This window comes from Pseudopipra pipra, chromosome 8, assembly GCF_036250125.1.
Source record: "Pseudopipra pipra isolate bDixPip1 chromosome 8, bDixPip1.hap1, whole genome shotgun sequence".
In the NCBI taxonomy this organism is placed as follows: domain Eukaryota; kingdom Metazoa; phylum Chordata; class Aves; order Passeriformes; family Pipridae; genus Pseudopipra; species Pseudopipra pipra.
The window spans coordinates 28513982-28529943 of NC_087556.1; the positions used below are offsets into that span (position 1 = coordinate 28513982).

At 42.1% G+C, this 15962-nt stretch overlaps 1 protein-coding gene across 43 annotated transcripts in view; it reads left to right on the forward strand.

The window, feature by feature from the left end:
- TCF7L2 (transcription factor 7 like 2) overlaps nt 1-15962 on the forward strand; it is a 176329-nt gene that overhangs the window by 150832 nt on the left and 9535 nt on the right. For 24 of the 43 annotated variants that reach the window (XR_010432352.1, XR_010432354.1, XM_064663317.1 and 21 more), the window contains 6 exons: nt 2707-2793; nt 7412-7468; nt 9101-9226; nt 10066-10225; nt 10958-11065; nt 15770-15818. Coding sequence is in view for 40 of the 43 variants with exons in the window: in XM_064663317.1 (XP_064519387.1) it covers nt 2707-2793; nt 7412-7468; nt 9101-9226; nt 10066-10225; nt 10958-11065; nt 15770-15818 (587 nt within the window). In the remaining 3 variants the exon portion in view is untranslated. Of the gene's footprint in view, nt 1-2706; nt 2794-7411; nt 7469-9085; nt 9227-10065; nt 10226-10957; nt 11066-15769; nt 15819-15962 lie in introns of all 43 variants that reach the window. The other 19 variants (XM_064663332.1, XM_064663323.1, XM_064663328.1 and 16 more) reach the window with 2 other exon arrangements.

A 15962-nucleotide genomic window follows, 5' to 3' on the forward strand; every position in this document is an offset into this window, starting at 1 on the left:
TTGTGTAAAAATATGTGTGTGTGTGTGTGTGTGCACGCGCGCATTGAGTTTTGCCGAGCTTGTTTGCCAACTGCCACTGCACTGAGTGTTATGACTTTACCTACTTCATGAAGGTTAATTAAAACTTACGCCAGGTCATGTGATCTTAAACGGACATGAGAAGTTGGACACAGCTTTGCATGTCATCCCAACTGGCTGATGGCTTGTGAAGCATGAATTTTTAAACTCTTCTGAAGAAATGTCCTTTCCTTGTTATTGCCCTTATGCTGCGCCACGTGGGTTTTTTTCAGATTTGATTTTCTGAGGACTCAGGGTGGTTCTCACGGACCCTCTTTTTTACCAGGGCCATATTCACTACAAATGTGCAATTTTAAATTTCATTTGCCTTCTCTGTTGAAAGTACTTTCAATTTTCTTGTGAAACAGTAGAGCTTTGCATCGGCCAGTGAGCAGGATTCCTAGTCGAGATGTGGCTGGGCAGTTGGCATCTGAGGAATGGAATTTTCTTGCAAACAAGAAAGAGGAATTAGTTTACTTTAAAACTGGCCAAGAAAAAAGTTGTGGAAAGTTAGCTTGAAGTTTGTTTTCTTTTCAGTTCCTCATATCCCACTTGCAGAGCCTTGTTGGATATGAGACTCCCTCCAGTAACTGGGTCCTTATTTTCTTTTTTTTCTTATGTTGCCCTCTCTTCAATGGGTTTATAATACATTTAAGCACTGCCTAAGCCTTTTGTGTAGTATATTTGATTTAAATACTTATAAAATCCATTTGTATTTCTGGATACAAGAGTTTGCTGCATTATAAATCAAGACTGTTACCCTCTTTTTCTCACAAATTGGGGTGATTGTATTTCTTCCAGAAATGAATTGCCCAAAGCTCAGAATAGTTTGCTCCTGCTTGAGGTTGTTTGGCCAGCTGTGCCAAAATACCTCTCCACAAGTTTACCCTCCTTGAGGAATTGGAGTTGACATCCCATAGGAGAGCAGGGGGTCCCCACATACTTCCTGGCAGGTCTTGGGCAGGGAGAGCTGGTGGCATCAGAGGCTTTTGGGGCCTTTCTCAAGCACAGAAGTGTTGATGCAGGAGAGCTGGAGCTCAGACGTTGGCCACAGCAGCCCACTTCTGGCCATTTTGTGGGCTGCCTTTCCTTATAGGGTGGTCATGCAACTTGCTTGGGTAGAGGCTCTTCCACCCTGAGAGTGAGGCATCAGCTTTCAGCAGTCCATCAGCTCTCTGCAGAAGGCTTCTTCTCCAGAAGAGCTCATCATGAGCAGAAGAAAAACCCAGAGCATTTCTCCCTGAAATCTGAAATTCCTCCTCATTTGTGGTGACTTACTTTACATGTAGGACACCCTGAACATTGGTAGAGTGCATATCAGCTCCTTTTCTTCTTGCTTGCTTGCAGGGCCTAGCTGCAGTACAGCCATCTCATGCTCCTCTGTTACAGCTGCTTAGCTCAAGTTTGCACAGTAACAGCCTCAGCATTTAAAACAAACATACTCAGCTTCTGCCAAAAGTCAGGAACGTGAAAGACATGAGAGTGCAGGGAAGAAACTCCTCACTGTCATTGACCTGTGCCTCATTGCTCATCTGTGTCTCAGACCTTACATCTGTATGTGTGCAGACATGGGTTTGTCCTCCTTGAGCCTCATGCCATGGCTGCCAAAGCACATAAATGTTTCCTCATGTGGCCAGTGTCACCAGCCAAGTGCTGATGGCCACGTCTGTCACTGGAAGACTCTCGTCATCACTGCTGGTTTAAACAGGTCAATACCCATAGTGTGCTTCCTACACACAGCTCTTACAGCTTCTCCAAGTGGTTTTTTTTGAGGGGTGATACCATGACATTCACTTTTGCTCTAGGAGAGTAGCATGGCCAACTTCACAGAAGTAACCCAAGGTTTTCATTTCCCCTCTCATTGCCACTTGTGCTTCACCGTCAAGTTCCCAACCCATCTGTCCTCAGCTGGCCTGCATGTTTCTGGCATAGAACCCACCCCAAAAGTATCTTGCCCAGTCAGATGATATATTTGAAGGACAGATGAAACGAGCAAGCCAGCACAGACAAACCTCCATCAGAAAAAGTTGTGTGTCTTTCATGAGGATGCTGTTTTGCATGTTGCTGTATTTTTTAATTATTGTAATGAGGTGTGATTGTCTATTGGTTACCCACAATACTTCTTGGGGACTCTCCCCCGGTAACTCTTGTCAACACTTGTTAATCTGACAAAAGGCTACAAATTAAGCTCTGTTAATTTAATGTTTTCTCACCGAGATCTAAATACCGAAAGAGGCCCAAAGCGCAACTGAAGTCCTTTGATTCACTGTACTTTATTTTGGTATAAATTTACATTCATTATTGTTTTCCTTTGGATGTGTAGCCCTCAATTAGTGTGATGGCTCCATTAAAGCAAGCGAGACTTCGCCTTTAATTATTACAACAAAACACCTAGTTTCAGCTTGGGGAGAGGGTCTCTATTGACATAAGCAGAGGTTATAAAATTTAATTAGCCATTCCTATCAGATTTATGGCATTCAAATTGTTCTGTGTTTCTTTCCTTTGATCCTTGCTGTACAATCCCCAAGATTTTTGTTCTGATCAAATGAGAATAAAGCTTACTGTGCAGAGAGAAGTTTTTTGTTGTGTTTTTTTTTTTAAACCCTTTTTTTCTTTCTCTCATTCTCTCTTTCCCTTCTCTTTTGCCAGGCAAGGTCAGCCAGTGTACCCAATCACGACAGGGGGTTTCCGCCACCCTTACCCAACAGCTCTGACTGTCAATGCTTCCATGTCAAGGTGAGTTTAAATCCTGAGGTCCTAAACCCAGAGCAAATGTAACTCCTCCTACTGCTCTCTCTGGAGTGCATTTCATCTAGGCAACATAATTCTAAAAGCGCTTTGGTGGGGCGGAGGAGGAGAGGGAGAGGGGTACCTTCCCGTGTGAGGAGAAGGTGGTGTCCTAATGTTGTCACTGGGCTTCAAGGATTTGTTTTTGAGGGAGAGGTGGAGGTGCAAGAAGTCATCTTTAAAAGCCAAACTAAATGAAAGAGCTGGGAGAATGTAACGTTGAAAAAGTCAAGCTACCTTTTGCTTTCTCAGTGACTACCAACCAGAGCAGCGCTCTGTGTGCGAGAGGGAGGTCTCGGGAGGGAAGAGGACTGCTCTTCAAGCAGAGTTGGGAGGAAGGTTATTGCGCTGTGTTTTCCCCTACCAAAGCTCCAAACACTGATAGTCGACATAAAAGGGCCTGCTCGACCCTCTAAAGCTTTAGAAGTATATATTTCTCCCCCTCCCTACCTCCAATTAATTCCATCTAATTTTCCAGGGGCTGCTAGTTTTATTTACAAACTGGTTGGCAGCACTATGTTTAAGTAATCACTAATTGCTCCTAATGATAGTTTTATTTTCTGTTCATCTGATTTTCAGTCTGGTTAATTAAATCGGTGGAAGTTTAGACTTTCTTGATGGGCTGAAAAAGCTAATCCATTTTGATGATGGCACATAATTAAATTAGCATGCATTACATAGCAAGGTCCCACATCTCTTCCCTGCTCTGTCCCTTCCTCTTCATCTCTGCAGTTTAATATGTGAAGGTTGGTGTATAGATGATTTAAGGAGGAAAAGATTAGTGAGGGCTGGGGGGAAGCACAGCTCATTGAGAAATGGAAACCTGTACCTAAGCTCATGAGTGAATGGGTAGGGAAATAGTGTGTTGTGTGCTTTAGATAAGTAAACGAAAAGCAAAAAATTAAAATTTGTCCATGTTGGTCCAGCAAATAGAGAGACAACTGGAAAATCAACTTTAAAAAGAAATTTAGTGGACCCAGCCCTGTGGAGAAAAAATACTGGGTTGGGGAGAGAGCTGCAAATTTAAACAATGATTCCCTCCCTCTGTTTAATCTTCTTAAATATCTAAAAATACTTGCAGGCATGGTGTGAGGCAAAGTAGAGCTTGATTTAGTTTAATTATTATTACAGAGGCTAGTCATTTGAGGGAGGGGGGAGATGTGGAAGGGGGGGCTATATTCCCAAGATAGACTTTATGAAAGGTATCTAGTTAAAAAGAGTACACAGCAAATTAAATACATTATTGTGGTAATGGGACGACAGAAGTAGAGGTCTATTATACTTATGGCAGTTATAGGAAATGTAGGCTCCTTGCCCTGTTCTAGCACATCCTTTGATATTCATTCCATTCAGCAGCAGGGCCAGGACTTCTCAGAATTAAGTGATGGGTCATTATACTTTAAACACCATGGAGAAGCCTAGATTGGCAATTAAACAGCACTTGCTGACACTCGCTTGTGCCACCCTGTGACCCCCTTTAGATTGAGTTGTTGGAGCTCGGGGCCCTCAGCCTGCTAAATTGGTAGCAGGCACTTCTCCTGACGAGGGCTGGCTCTGAAATCTGCCGGCTTCAAAGGGAGCAAGATCATGTATAAACCATAATGTGGGTGCACCGTGGCTCAAAAAATAAGGCAGGAATAGATGAAATGTTACAAGTGCAAGGGGAAAATGAGAGAATAATGACAAATCTAATGCAACTCAAAGCAGAATTGTTGCACAGAAAAATGCATCCCACTGCTTGTGCATAAAATCAAGGCAGGCAGATGACATCCAGTTAACAGAAACATGTCAACAGTGAAGTAAAGTGAGAGTGAGTAAGAGAGAAGCCCCTGAGACAGCCAGGAACAAAAAATTAGTTGTCCTTAACAAGTTAAGACTCATCATTATATTCTGGCTTGGAGCCATAAAAGGAGACAGTGGTGTATAATGAGCTGCTTAGAATTTTTAGGGTGTTTATTGCAATTCATGGAGTACTTGTCTAGAGAAAAAAATATGGTGAATGTCTTAGGCGAAGGTGAGGGGTGTGCACATAACACATAACCTTTCTTTTTGTCTCTGACATAAGCCCTCACACACACACACACGCTCAGGCACACATGCAGAGTGATGAATAGATTTAAGATGTTTACCCTTTGTTTCAGCCCAGAAACTTCTCTCCTGGTTTCCCATAGATGGGAACACCCTCTGGGCAGACCGTGCTCTGATACACGGTTCGAGGCGTGTTTCCTCATGCCTGCCGTATCAGCTGGAGTGCCTGGGCTCAGCCCTGGGACAGCCCTGGCCCTGAGTGGCCAGTGGAGTTGGGAGATGGAGCTGGCATGCCCAGGGATGCCCACACTTGCCTGCAGACATGTTGTTCATGGCCTCTGGGCAACCACCCTGCAGGGCCCTGGGACAAGCCTTGGCTTTGCTGTGCTGGCTCTGCCCAAACACTGAAACCAGGGCAGACCTCAACCTCACCCTCCATCCACAGTTTTCCAGACCCTTTCTTTAAAAATAGTTCTCATCTATGCCCGCATTATGGTATAGATCTTTGGAGCATATAATGCTTCCCAGCCCTGAACGTTCCCTAAGCTTAGTTATTACAGTTCGTTAGTTAGAGTGTGCTTATGAATAGTTTATAAAAAGGTTAATGGGTGACTAATAGTGATTTTTCATAAATGGTTTAGGCTATTAAGGTAGTATCTTCTGGTTGTTTTAACCATTTGCAACTCTTCATTGTTGCTTGTAGCCTTGCCCCACTCACTTTGTATGCATGCAGCATGCTTGTAACACCTCTTGATCCTTCATTACCCCTCTGTAATATGCCTTTAATGTAAAATGGGACAGGGTTAACTGACTGATGGGCAAACAGTGGACTCACAATGAAAAAACAACTGCTGTGAGAGGAAATCAGGAAATAATTTAGCAGAATTACACCAGACAAACACTACACAGCAGTTAAGTGGTGGCAGTGGAAAATACCTTCTGTAATTGAAATTTCGGGGGAAATTCACTTTTGCTGAATGTAATTACTGAAGTTGGAGTGCAGCCAGGAACTTAAAAATTAACACTCTTCCCCCACTTGTATTGCCATGTGAGTGGATGTCTGCCTGGAAATAAACAGGCAATCAGACTTTAGGCTGAAACCTCAACCAGCCTATTGAAGCCCATGGGATTGTGAGAGGAGCTGTGGGTTTTAGATCATGTTTTTACAGCCCCAAACATAGGAAGAGATGTGTAAGTCCAATAGGCAACCTTGTATCTTGGAGAGATTCAGTATGAAGAAATGAATGACCCTTGGTAATGAACACACCACTTTCTTGTGGAAACTGCAAGCCCAAAAATAACTACTGGGCTGCAGCTGCCTGTTAAGGAAGGCTGCTGGCTGTCCTTGGAGTTCAGAGCTCAGTGAGTAAAGTATCCCAGCTGAGGTCAGTGAAGGCTTCACCATCCTTCAGGCTCTCACACAGCATGTGCCTGTAGGTTTCTTTTCCTTCACTGCCCTTTCTCCCTGTCTAGTCACTCTCCAATGTGTAAATACTCTCTTTCTCCTGAACAGTATCTGGAAGTACATTTTCCCCATAATTAGGTGGGGAGGTCACATTTTTTGCAGATTTTCTTCACCCTCCTCTATTTTTCATGAGTTGAAGTACCTAAATCTTCATCAAAAACAAACAAATAAAATAACCCCTCTCTTTTGTTGAATGTGTCTCCTTTGAGTATCCTGATCATGCAACACTCCACCATGAAGGCAGAGTTCATTTTGCAGTGCGTTTTCATTTTTGACCAGTTCCTTGTTTCAGAAGCAAGTCTATGACCCAGTTGTCATGACCACATCACAGGATCCTCTACAGAAGCTTAACAAGTATCGTCTTTTGTCCCCATTAACTCCATCTGTAATCAGCCTTTTGTGATACTTGGAAGCCCTTCTCCAATGATGAGTCTAATCTTAGTTCCATTCTCATACCCTTGTGCTATCACTGCACTCAGCTCTTTTTCCTTGCTGGTATGTGCCCACTCCACTTCCTACTGAGCCCTCATGTCAGACAAATACAGATCTTACTGCCTGCACTCTGAAGGAAGGCTTTTCATCTCCATCTTCATCCTTCATTGTCCCCTTTTCACTGGCCTTGCTAGGCCCAGTAGCATAGTCCTCTGTTGAACACTGGATCTTGCCTAGGAGAGACAGTCATTCAATAGGACATGTGTCAACTTTTTATTACTATACTTACACCGCTTTCAGGGAGGTCTATTTTTTGCCATCAGTTTTATTTTTGCCATGTTTGTAAGTTATTAAAAAAAAAAATCTCTTACTGTCAGTTTTTACTGTTTGCATTGTACTGTGGCTGAAGGCCCCAGGCGCTGTGTGAACAAACTTTAGGTATGTCCAATCAAAATACATACACAGGAAAATAAAGAGAGAATAGAAAAAAAAATGATACAAAGGCCCAGTTTGCTGATGGTGAGGCAGTCCTGTGGCAGAATTGGGACAAGAATGTCAGTTTCCTTTGCAGCCTCAGCATTGTCTTCTGTTCTGACCTACTAGGAATCAAAGTATATCCTCAAATGTATGCTTCTCTCCCAGCTACTTTTGTCAGAGGGTGGGAAGGCACTTGGACAATCCACTTGGAGATTTGTGTCTGTGAGTTTTTAGCAGAAGTAGGAATGACCATTTTGCTGCCCATTCTCTGCTTCCCTTGCCATCCCACTCTCCTCCTTCTCTCCATGCCTTTGTTTGTGAGGAACTGCAATTCTCTACAACTTGAACAATTTCACATTCTCCCTGTCAGTCCTTGCTCTTCCTACCACTGCCTTCAAAGACAAAATACTTCTGTCTAATCACCCTGAGTACTACCAACTGATAGAGAAAGATCCTCAGAGCTTGTGGTGGACAGTACTTCTCATTTATGGAAGTACTTCTGTGTCATCTTGTGAATGTAGGCAATGTCTAGGCAGTTGCAGGGGGGAGGTTGTTAAGCTCAGTATTGGAATTTTTGAGAGAGGGGAAAAAAAAAAGAAATCCCATTATATTTCTGATACTTATGCACAGTCTACTGATCCATGGTGTATCACCCCATTTTAAATCATGTTGGATAGAAAAAAGTCATTGTATACTGATGACAGAAGAAGTAATTATTTATCCCACTGAGCGTTCCATATTCTTGGGTTATTTTACTTGGACCAGATGGTTCAAAATCTGAGATGAGAGTAGGGATTTGCAGTAAGAAAAACCCTTGTCATTTGCCAGATCACTTTAGCTTTGGCGTGTGGAAGAAAGATATTTCTGAAATATTATTTTAGGCTAGATCCCATTCCCTGGAAACCCATTGACTTCAGTGGGAGTTTTCTGAGAGAAAGGCAGTCAGTCATATTATGCTTTCCTTATTCACTGCAAAAACTTTCTGAGACTATTGAGAAATAACAAGTCAATCCTGCTTTTGAGAAGTTTGTTCATTTTGGTTAAAATGTAAAAAGTCTGAATGATTGTGCCATGTTTGTGCTGTGATCCCGACCAGGCAATTAGATTCACGAAGAAGGATTGCACATCCCTCTGAATCCAGTTTCCTGTCCATGTATATGACCATAAACCATAAAGTTGGCAACATTTTATTCTCTTTAGAAAGTCTAGACTGTTATTTTGCATGAATTTAAGCTGTTCTACATTACTTTAATGGGTCAAATTTGATTAAATTTCACAATCTTCCCACCTTCTGTTAAAGAAATGTGGCTCAGAGATTTATTAGACACAAATAAATATTTTCTTTTGCTCCATCAACAAAATGTAGCTAATGAGGCATCTATAAGTATTATCAAAAATGCATCTAGAATGTGTTGGCATTAATATTTTATTTTGCTGTCAATATACAATAAAGGATGTCATCCTAAATTCACAACATGATTCAAAACTATAAAAATTGATTCCTTGGTTGCCATAGCTAATTTCTTAGCAAAGAAATGGACTGGTGGATTTTGCTGCAGGTAGCTGAAATTCCACCTTCATACATGTTCATTCAGTTGAATTCGCCTTTTGTTAAAGATGTTAAAAATCATGATGTCTCATGTCAGTAATGATAATGAAGGGGAAGATTGGCTTTAATGACATTAGAAGAGTCATTATGTTTAATTTATTGCTAATTAATGCTGCCAGCTTTCATATGCTTTGTCTAACTGTCATGTGCTTGTTATATGCCAGGGTTTTTTTTAATGTGTGTACACATCCCTCCCCATTCATTCATTTTTATTCTGACGATTTACACAGCTTTCTCTCCTCTAGGTTTCCTCCACACATGGTCCCGCCACACCATAGTTTACATACAACTGGAATTCCTCATCCGGCCATAGTCACACCAACAGTCAAACAGGAATCTTCCCAGAGCGACGTCGGCTCACTCCACAGCTCGTAAGTTGTTGCTTCCCTGTCTTCTTTTTAGAATACTTAAAGCATCACCTATGCATGTGGGGCTTATAAAAAGGATTAGGTTTGTGATAATGTTTTTGGTGTAAAATATTTTTTAATTGCTTTTTCTCTTGTGTTATAATTAATTTGAACATGGTTTAGTTGACAGAGTGTGTCAAAATGATGGTAGCAGTCTTTCAGAGTCATTCTGTGGCATAAGTCAAGTTGTTATTAATTTCACCTGTTTTAACAAGAAAGTGGCATTTTCTTGATCAAGATTCAAGTTTCTTGGCTGGTTTCTCTGTTACTCAGTGCCCGATTTGAAGCCTTGAGATATCAGATACACCACAGGAGACAATAAATTAGAGCATAAATGGCTTGTTCAAAGCTGCAGAGAGCTGGTATCAAGTTAAGGTTTGAACCAAGGAGAGCCCTCATCTACCTCTGCCCATGGTGCTTCTGGTGCTTATTGCCTTTCATTTCACAGGTGATGCACAAAGAGAGCCTTTTGGTTCCCACTGATGATGGGATGTAATTATTTCCTCTACCATCATGCTCACAAGCCCTCCCTCTGAACCCGTTTTACTGGATGTCCATGTCCTTCCAAGGTTTTTGCAGGGACTGAGAGGGTACTTGGTGATGTTGCATAAATACGAGATGAGTTTTCCTGTAATGCTCTTAAAACTATTTTCATATAGCAGCCAGGGCAAAGGCTCTAGGGAACCTTCTGGTCCTCTTCCTAGAGATTTCTGAGGATTAATGCTAGAGAGACTGAGGGGATTAATTTAATACATTCACAAGGGTTCTCACTGTGAGGTCTCTGTTGTATCTTTACCCTTCAGAAAACATCAGGACTCCAAAAAAGAAGAAGAGAAAAAGAAGCCACACATAAAGAAACCTCTTAATGCATTTATGTTGTATATGAAGGAAATGAGAGCAAAAGTTGTAGCAGAATGCACATTGAAAGAGAGCGCAGCCATCAACCAAATCCTCGGTCGAAGGGTAGGTAACAAGGGACAAGCACAAGCATGGACTGAAACTCGGTAGGATTCATACCTTCTGAATCCCTGTGTTCTCCTGCTATTTTGATAATGACTAGGGAAATTACTAAACAAAAGCCCTTGGTTTGATGTCTAGTTTTAGCAGATAGTTCTTGCCGGTGGGGTCATTTATGGGGAAGAGGAGGAGTTAATTATTAACAGTTTTATTTCAGTGTTATTTCCATGACCTGTAGATGAAAAAATCTTAGATTTTTATTTTGTCCTAAGATAGGTAGAAATGTAAATAGGAAATAAAAAAACTTGTGAGTACAGTATCAGTGTCAGCACCTGTGAGAGCTAGAAGAGAGAGAATGCCAGTGGAGAAGGGAAGGGGAGACTACCTCTAAAGCTGTGTTCTGGCTCAGGACAAGTGGTTCAGCTTCTGGACCCTCTCCCTTGCTGTTTGTTTTTGTTTAGTTTTCTTAATTCTCCTCTCTCAACAGGAGACAAAGGGGCTGAGTGAATGTAAATGATTAGTTGTGACTCAGTTGAGTTAACTGGAGTTATAATCTAAAGTTATAAATAAAATATGAATGTCAGCATGCCAGATCACCTGTTTTTATCCCTTCTTTGTGAAAATCAATTCTGACTGTATTTATATATAGATATAATATACTTTGCTCTTAACGTGCTTAAAAAAACCCCCAACCACTAGTGCTTTTTATTTTGTCTTTTTTTTTTTTCTTCACCTCAGTGGCACGCGTTATCCAGAGAAGAACAAGCGAAATACTATGAACTAGCAAGAAAGGAGCGACAGCTTCATATGCAGCTGTACCCGGGCTGGTCTGCACGGGATAACTATGTAGGTTCCTATGTAGGTGGGAATTTTTTTAGTAGTAGAGCTTGTAGAAGTGTGTATGTGACCTGCTGAACTACGATCACACATTGTGCACAAGCACTACTTGGAAAGCGTGCCTCGGGATCCCAGTCTGGTAACAAAATTGGGCGCTTCCCTCTGCGGTACTAAAACTACTGGGGATAATTCCCAGCCCTCCACTTGGAAAAGGCTTCCTGGCTGGGACTAGTAAAGGGTTGGAATTGGGGCATGACAGTAGAGCTCTGTGAAGAAAGTCTTAATTTCGCTTTTACCAACATCTGGTAATGCTGTTTGGCTTGCTGGTCATTTTAAATTTCATTAAAAAAAATCAAATTCCCCTAGTATGGCTCCTCTCCACCAAAAGAGATGAATAATAAGTGTCTTGTACTTACCTGTGTGAGAGTATAGTGGAAAGTGGAAGAATGACTTATCCTAGCTTCAGAGAAGGGCTGGCAAAACCAAAAGCATATTTTTTTTGAAAGTCTTACTCTCAAGTGGGGCTAAATTGATTATTCCATGCTCTACTGTAGTATATTTTGATTATTTTTTGCTTTTTCATGCCCATGTTACCGTCTTTTTCCCTCCCCTCCTCATTTTTTTAAAAACTGTATTGGAATCTGTGGTCAATGCATGGATTGTTTTTAAGATTGATTCCTCCCTCTTTCTTTCAGAAAGCTTGTTTTGTAGCTAAAAGTGGTAGAATTTTCTGTCTCTTAAAAAAACACAAGGCCAGCTTTCTAACCACTTACTAGTATTATATAGCTCCTTCCATGAAGGGTAAGCGGAGCAGATGGTAATAAGTGTTTGCAAGCCTAAGCCCATAAATTCTTGAAACATTTGTGGATTGGTGGGAGCTCTAAACTCCTTTTAATAGGATTATAGCAGCATCTTGATTTTTTTTTTTCTTTTAAGGTAAATAAAAATCACCTAAAACTTCCAAGATCTCTAATTCTGGAATAAACCCTGTTCCCTGCCTTCTAGGCAGACTTCCCTGTGGGTTTGGGGACCAAGAACTCTTAAGATTGATGTCAGTTACATATAATGTTACACATTTTGCTTTTGTTGAAGTCTCTCTCTTCCATCCCCATCCTCATCACTGCCTGTTTTACCATAAATGTCCTATTTTTCTGTATATGGCAATATTTGCCTCTGAGAATCTACACTTTTACATGCATGGGTGAGGAGAAGCCAGTTCAGAGTCTGGAGCAAAGCCCAGAGTAGCACCAACTCTCTGCACTCTTCTGCCATTTCAGTGGTGGAGAGTACACATGCTCACTTATTTAGCAATATGTAATTAAGGACATTTTTTCAAATCTTTGTTTTCTTGATCATCTTTTCTTTCTACTGGGCTCAGCCCTGCTCCCTGCTTCTCAGCATAGTCTGACCTGAGGCTGTCAGACTATAGGCTTGAGGTAGTTCCTCAACACTGTGCAGTATCGTCGTCTTGGGTGTTCAAAGGGAGTATAGGCTCGACTGAGGTTTCAGGGATGCTCATTCTGTGCAGTGACTGTGCCACTGACAGATGGGCACGTACAAAGCCTCAGTGTTTAGGACCTTTTACTTTTGTCCTCACCGTGTGAGCACTGAGAAACCCTTTCTTCTCAAGCTAAAAAGGACAGGATGAGAAAGCCGGTGCTTTCCCAGCGGCTTGATGCTGTACCCCCAAGTGACCTTCAGGGGGAACCTTCCTGCCTGAGGAGAGCATGGTATTTTTGCATCATCTGCAGAATTTATTTATGTCTCCTCTCCTGGTCCATTCACAGCTCTCCGAGTTAGTTACCCTCCTCCCTCAATGGTTTGTAGGGTTTTGAGCCCTTTACTCATCAAGCAGGGGAGTAACTTTGGGCTGCTTGAAGTGATTAAATTGTTAGGCATCTCACATTGGGGCTCAAGGATGAGGGCAGCTGCAGCCCAGGTCTTCAGAAACGGGAGCAGTACATTCAGGAAATGCAGCTTTCAGCCTGCACTTAAATAAGAGAAGAGGATTCGGGGAATCCTTCTTGGCTTGTTCTTGTCACAAGGCACATTTGCCTTCCTGAGATCTAATATAAGATATTAAGCCATGCTGAGTGTTGGACTCAGAAGTATGTAAGGGTCTAGTCACCTCACCCACCACTTGTCTAGAAAATTAGTACCAAAGAAGTACTGCAGTCCTGTCAAAACCCATGTTGGTTTGGTTCTGTAGAGGGAGCTGCCAAAATGGTTAGCAAGTATTTATATCTATATTTATTTACTTGCATCCTAAAAATTTGTATGGTACAATGACAGAAAATGTCACAATCTGCTTGAGTCTTAGGAGGACAATCTGTGGCAAAGGCAAAACGGTGCCTTCTGCAGAGCACTTGCAAAAGTGCTGCCATAGTTCTTTCCTAAAGTCCATATATTAATTTAGCTGCATAGTCAAATATCTTCTTGTATCAGAGGATTTGAACAAGCAAGCCAGGTGATTCTTCTCCCTGTTTCCTTTGAAAAAGGTATAAAAGAAGTTAGTGGGACCTCTGTCAGTTCTTTGTTAGGAACAGTTTTCAAAGCTTGTGTTGAAAAGGAACCAGAAATTCCTAGTCCCTGGCTGACATTCCTGTAAATCAGATGTTTTTAACAGATTGTTCCCACAAGGCATTGCAGTACTTTAATATCTGGCTTGAAGAGTTTGTGAAGGGCAGATGACTCCTCACCTCTGGTCTGGCTGGCCCTCATGTGAAGAAGTTATAAGGTCTTAAATTGAAATAGCCCTTGAATTCCCAAATGAACTGCTAAAATTAAGCAATTTCATCACAGATGCAGTCTATTAATTATGGAAGTGGCCTCCTTGAGATTAAATAAAAATCAGGCTTATGATCCTGAGGCAGTTGTCTGGTTTTGGTTACATTGTTGAAAGCTGGAAAATATCCACCGACTTTCACAGAGTTACTGTCAATCTAGATCAATATAGATGGAGAAGAGTCTGAGCCTCTTGTATCTTTATGTGATACATGGATTTCAAGATACTATATTTTCCCGGTTCTGTTCTCAAGGAGCTTTAGGAGCAATACTTGTCTGTCTTGTCTGCCTGTCTTGTTAGACTGATGGTTGCTGTAGCAATTGACAACTTTCCATATCCCCAAAAAATTACCTCAGACGTGTGGGAGATGATTTGTCAGCAGCATCCAGGCTACAGGATTATGTGCATGTTGTTCAAAATGCCTTTAAAAATGGATGGTGCACACAGCTTTTTACATCTCCAGAAGGATCTCATGAACCTGGAGCAACCTGGGCAACAGGATGGAAGTTTACAGCCCTGAGAAAGAAAGGAGGAATGAGTACAGAAGCCCCATGCCACAAGGGCAGCTTTGGGGAGGAAAAACAGGGCAACAACAAATCAATATCCTACTTTCATATTGGGGGAATTTTTTACTAATACCTTCTAGGAAACCTATCATAATGAATGTCCCAAATGTTATAGTGCATGTGACACACTGAAGCCAATCTTGACCTTCTGAGAAGGGTGCCCATCATGTGGGAGAACCTCTTGGCTTTCCTACAATACATCTACCCCTTCAAAAGTGCTGTGAGATTCCTTCTTCCAAGACACGTTTGTTGTCTCTTGACCACAAGGGACTGCTGCTCTGGGGTCTTCTCACTGATTCTTCTTACTGCCATGTCTTCAAAAGTCAGGATCTCTTGTGCTGTTCAGAGTTGACACTGATGGCCCAAAAGTCGTTGCTTTTAGCATCTGGGGAGCTGTGAAAATGAAATTACTCTGTTGCCTCCACTGGCCTTGTTGTACTGCTCTGCAAACTCTGTACATCAGTGTTAGAAGAGTTTTCCTGGAAAAAATAGCTTTTCTCTTTTGAGCTATGCTTATTTACTTTCTAATTTTTCTATTGGAAAGCAATCACTGGGTTTCCACAGAAGTTGGACTCCTAGTTGTCCTCTCTCACACTGTTGGAGGGAAATTGAGAAAAGGATTTTCTCCTCCCAGTCAAAAACCATAGCAAATTGCATCGTCTTGTGGTACAGTGGGAAAGGGACACAGTTTAGCAAAATATTACTGGTTATTTTCATTGTGATAGAGCAAAATGTGGGAAGGCTCTTGGCTATGTCTGGATTTTTTTTCTTGTCCTGGCATTGCTTTCTAGGTTGTCAGTGCACTTACAAAACTGCAGGTTAGGATTTGCTCATTGCTGTGGCTTCCTTGTCTGCTCTAATGGTTGGGTTTTGGTGCTGAGGAACTCCAGGGGCTCAGTCTGACCTCACTCATGCACTCTCCCTGCTTCAATCTCCCTCTTCTTTCCCTCCCTTCCTCACCAAAACATGACCACAAACAATTTCTAAAACTTCAGGATGCAGGAGCGTACACACACGTCAAATGTTTTTGTCTTCGTGATGATCTCAGCTCAAAAGTAGCATCTTGCAAGTCATTTCCCCCCCTCCCCAGCTGCTCATGGCTTTGGTGGGTGTTAACATTGGGGGGAGCTGCAGTGAGGCTGTCCTAAAAGTCACAGGGAAGGCAGGCAGAGCCAATCCCGGCAGCATCTCCTTGGGGTCCCCCAAACTTCCCTGCACCAGGGGTGAGCTAGTGCTGGACTTCAGTGTGCTCCCTGGGGAGCTTCCCACACCAGCCACAGCCTCACTGCTCAGTTCTGACTTTCAAGGACACTTGTTTTGGCTTTTTTTAAAATCATTCTCCTTTGTGTATGTTTCCTGCAGGGAAAGAAGAAGAAGAGGAAAAGGGATAAGCAGCCAGGAGAGACCAATGGTAAGTAAAAATAAGTCTAAATCTCTTGCTTAGTGGAAGTGTGGCAATCCTGGTGTGACCCTTCTAGGCACGGGGGAGGTGGGTACAGGTCTCCTGGCCTCAGGGGAGCCGGTCCCTATACTAGACAGCTTTTCTTTTTTAAAA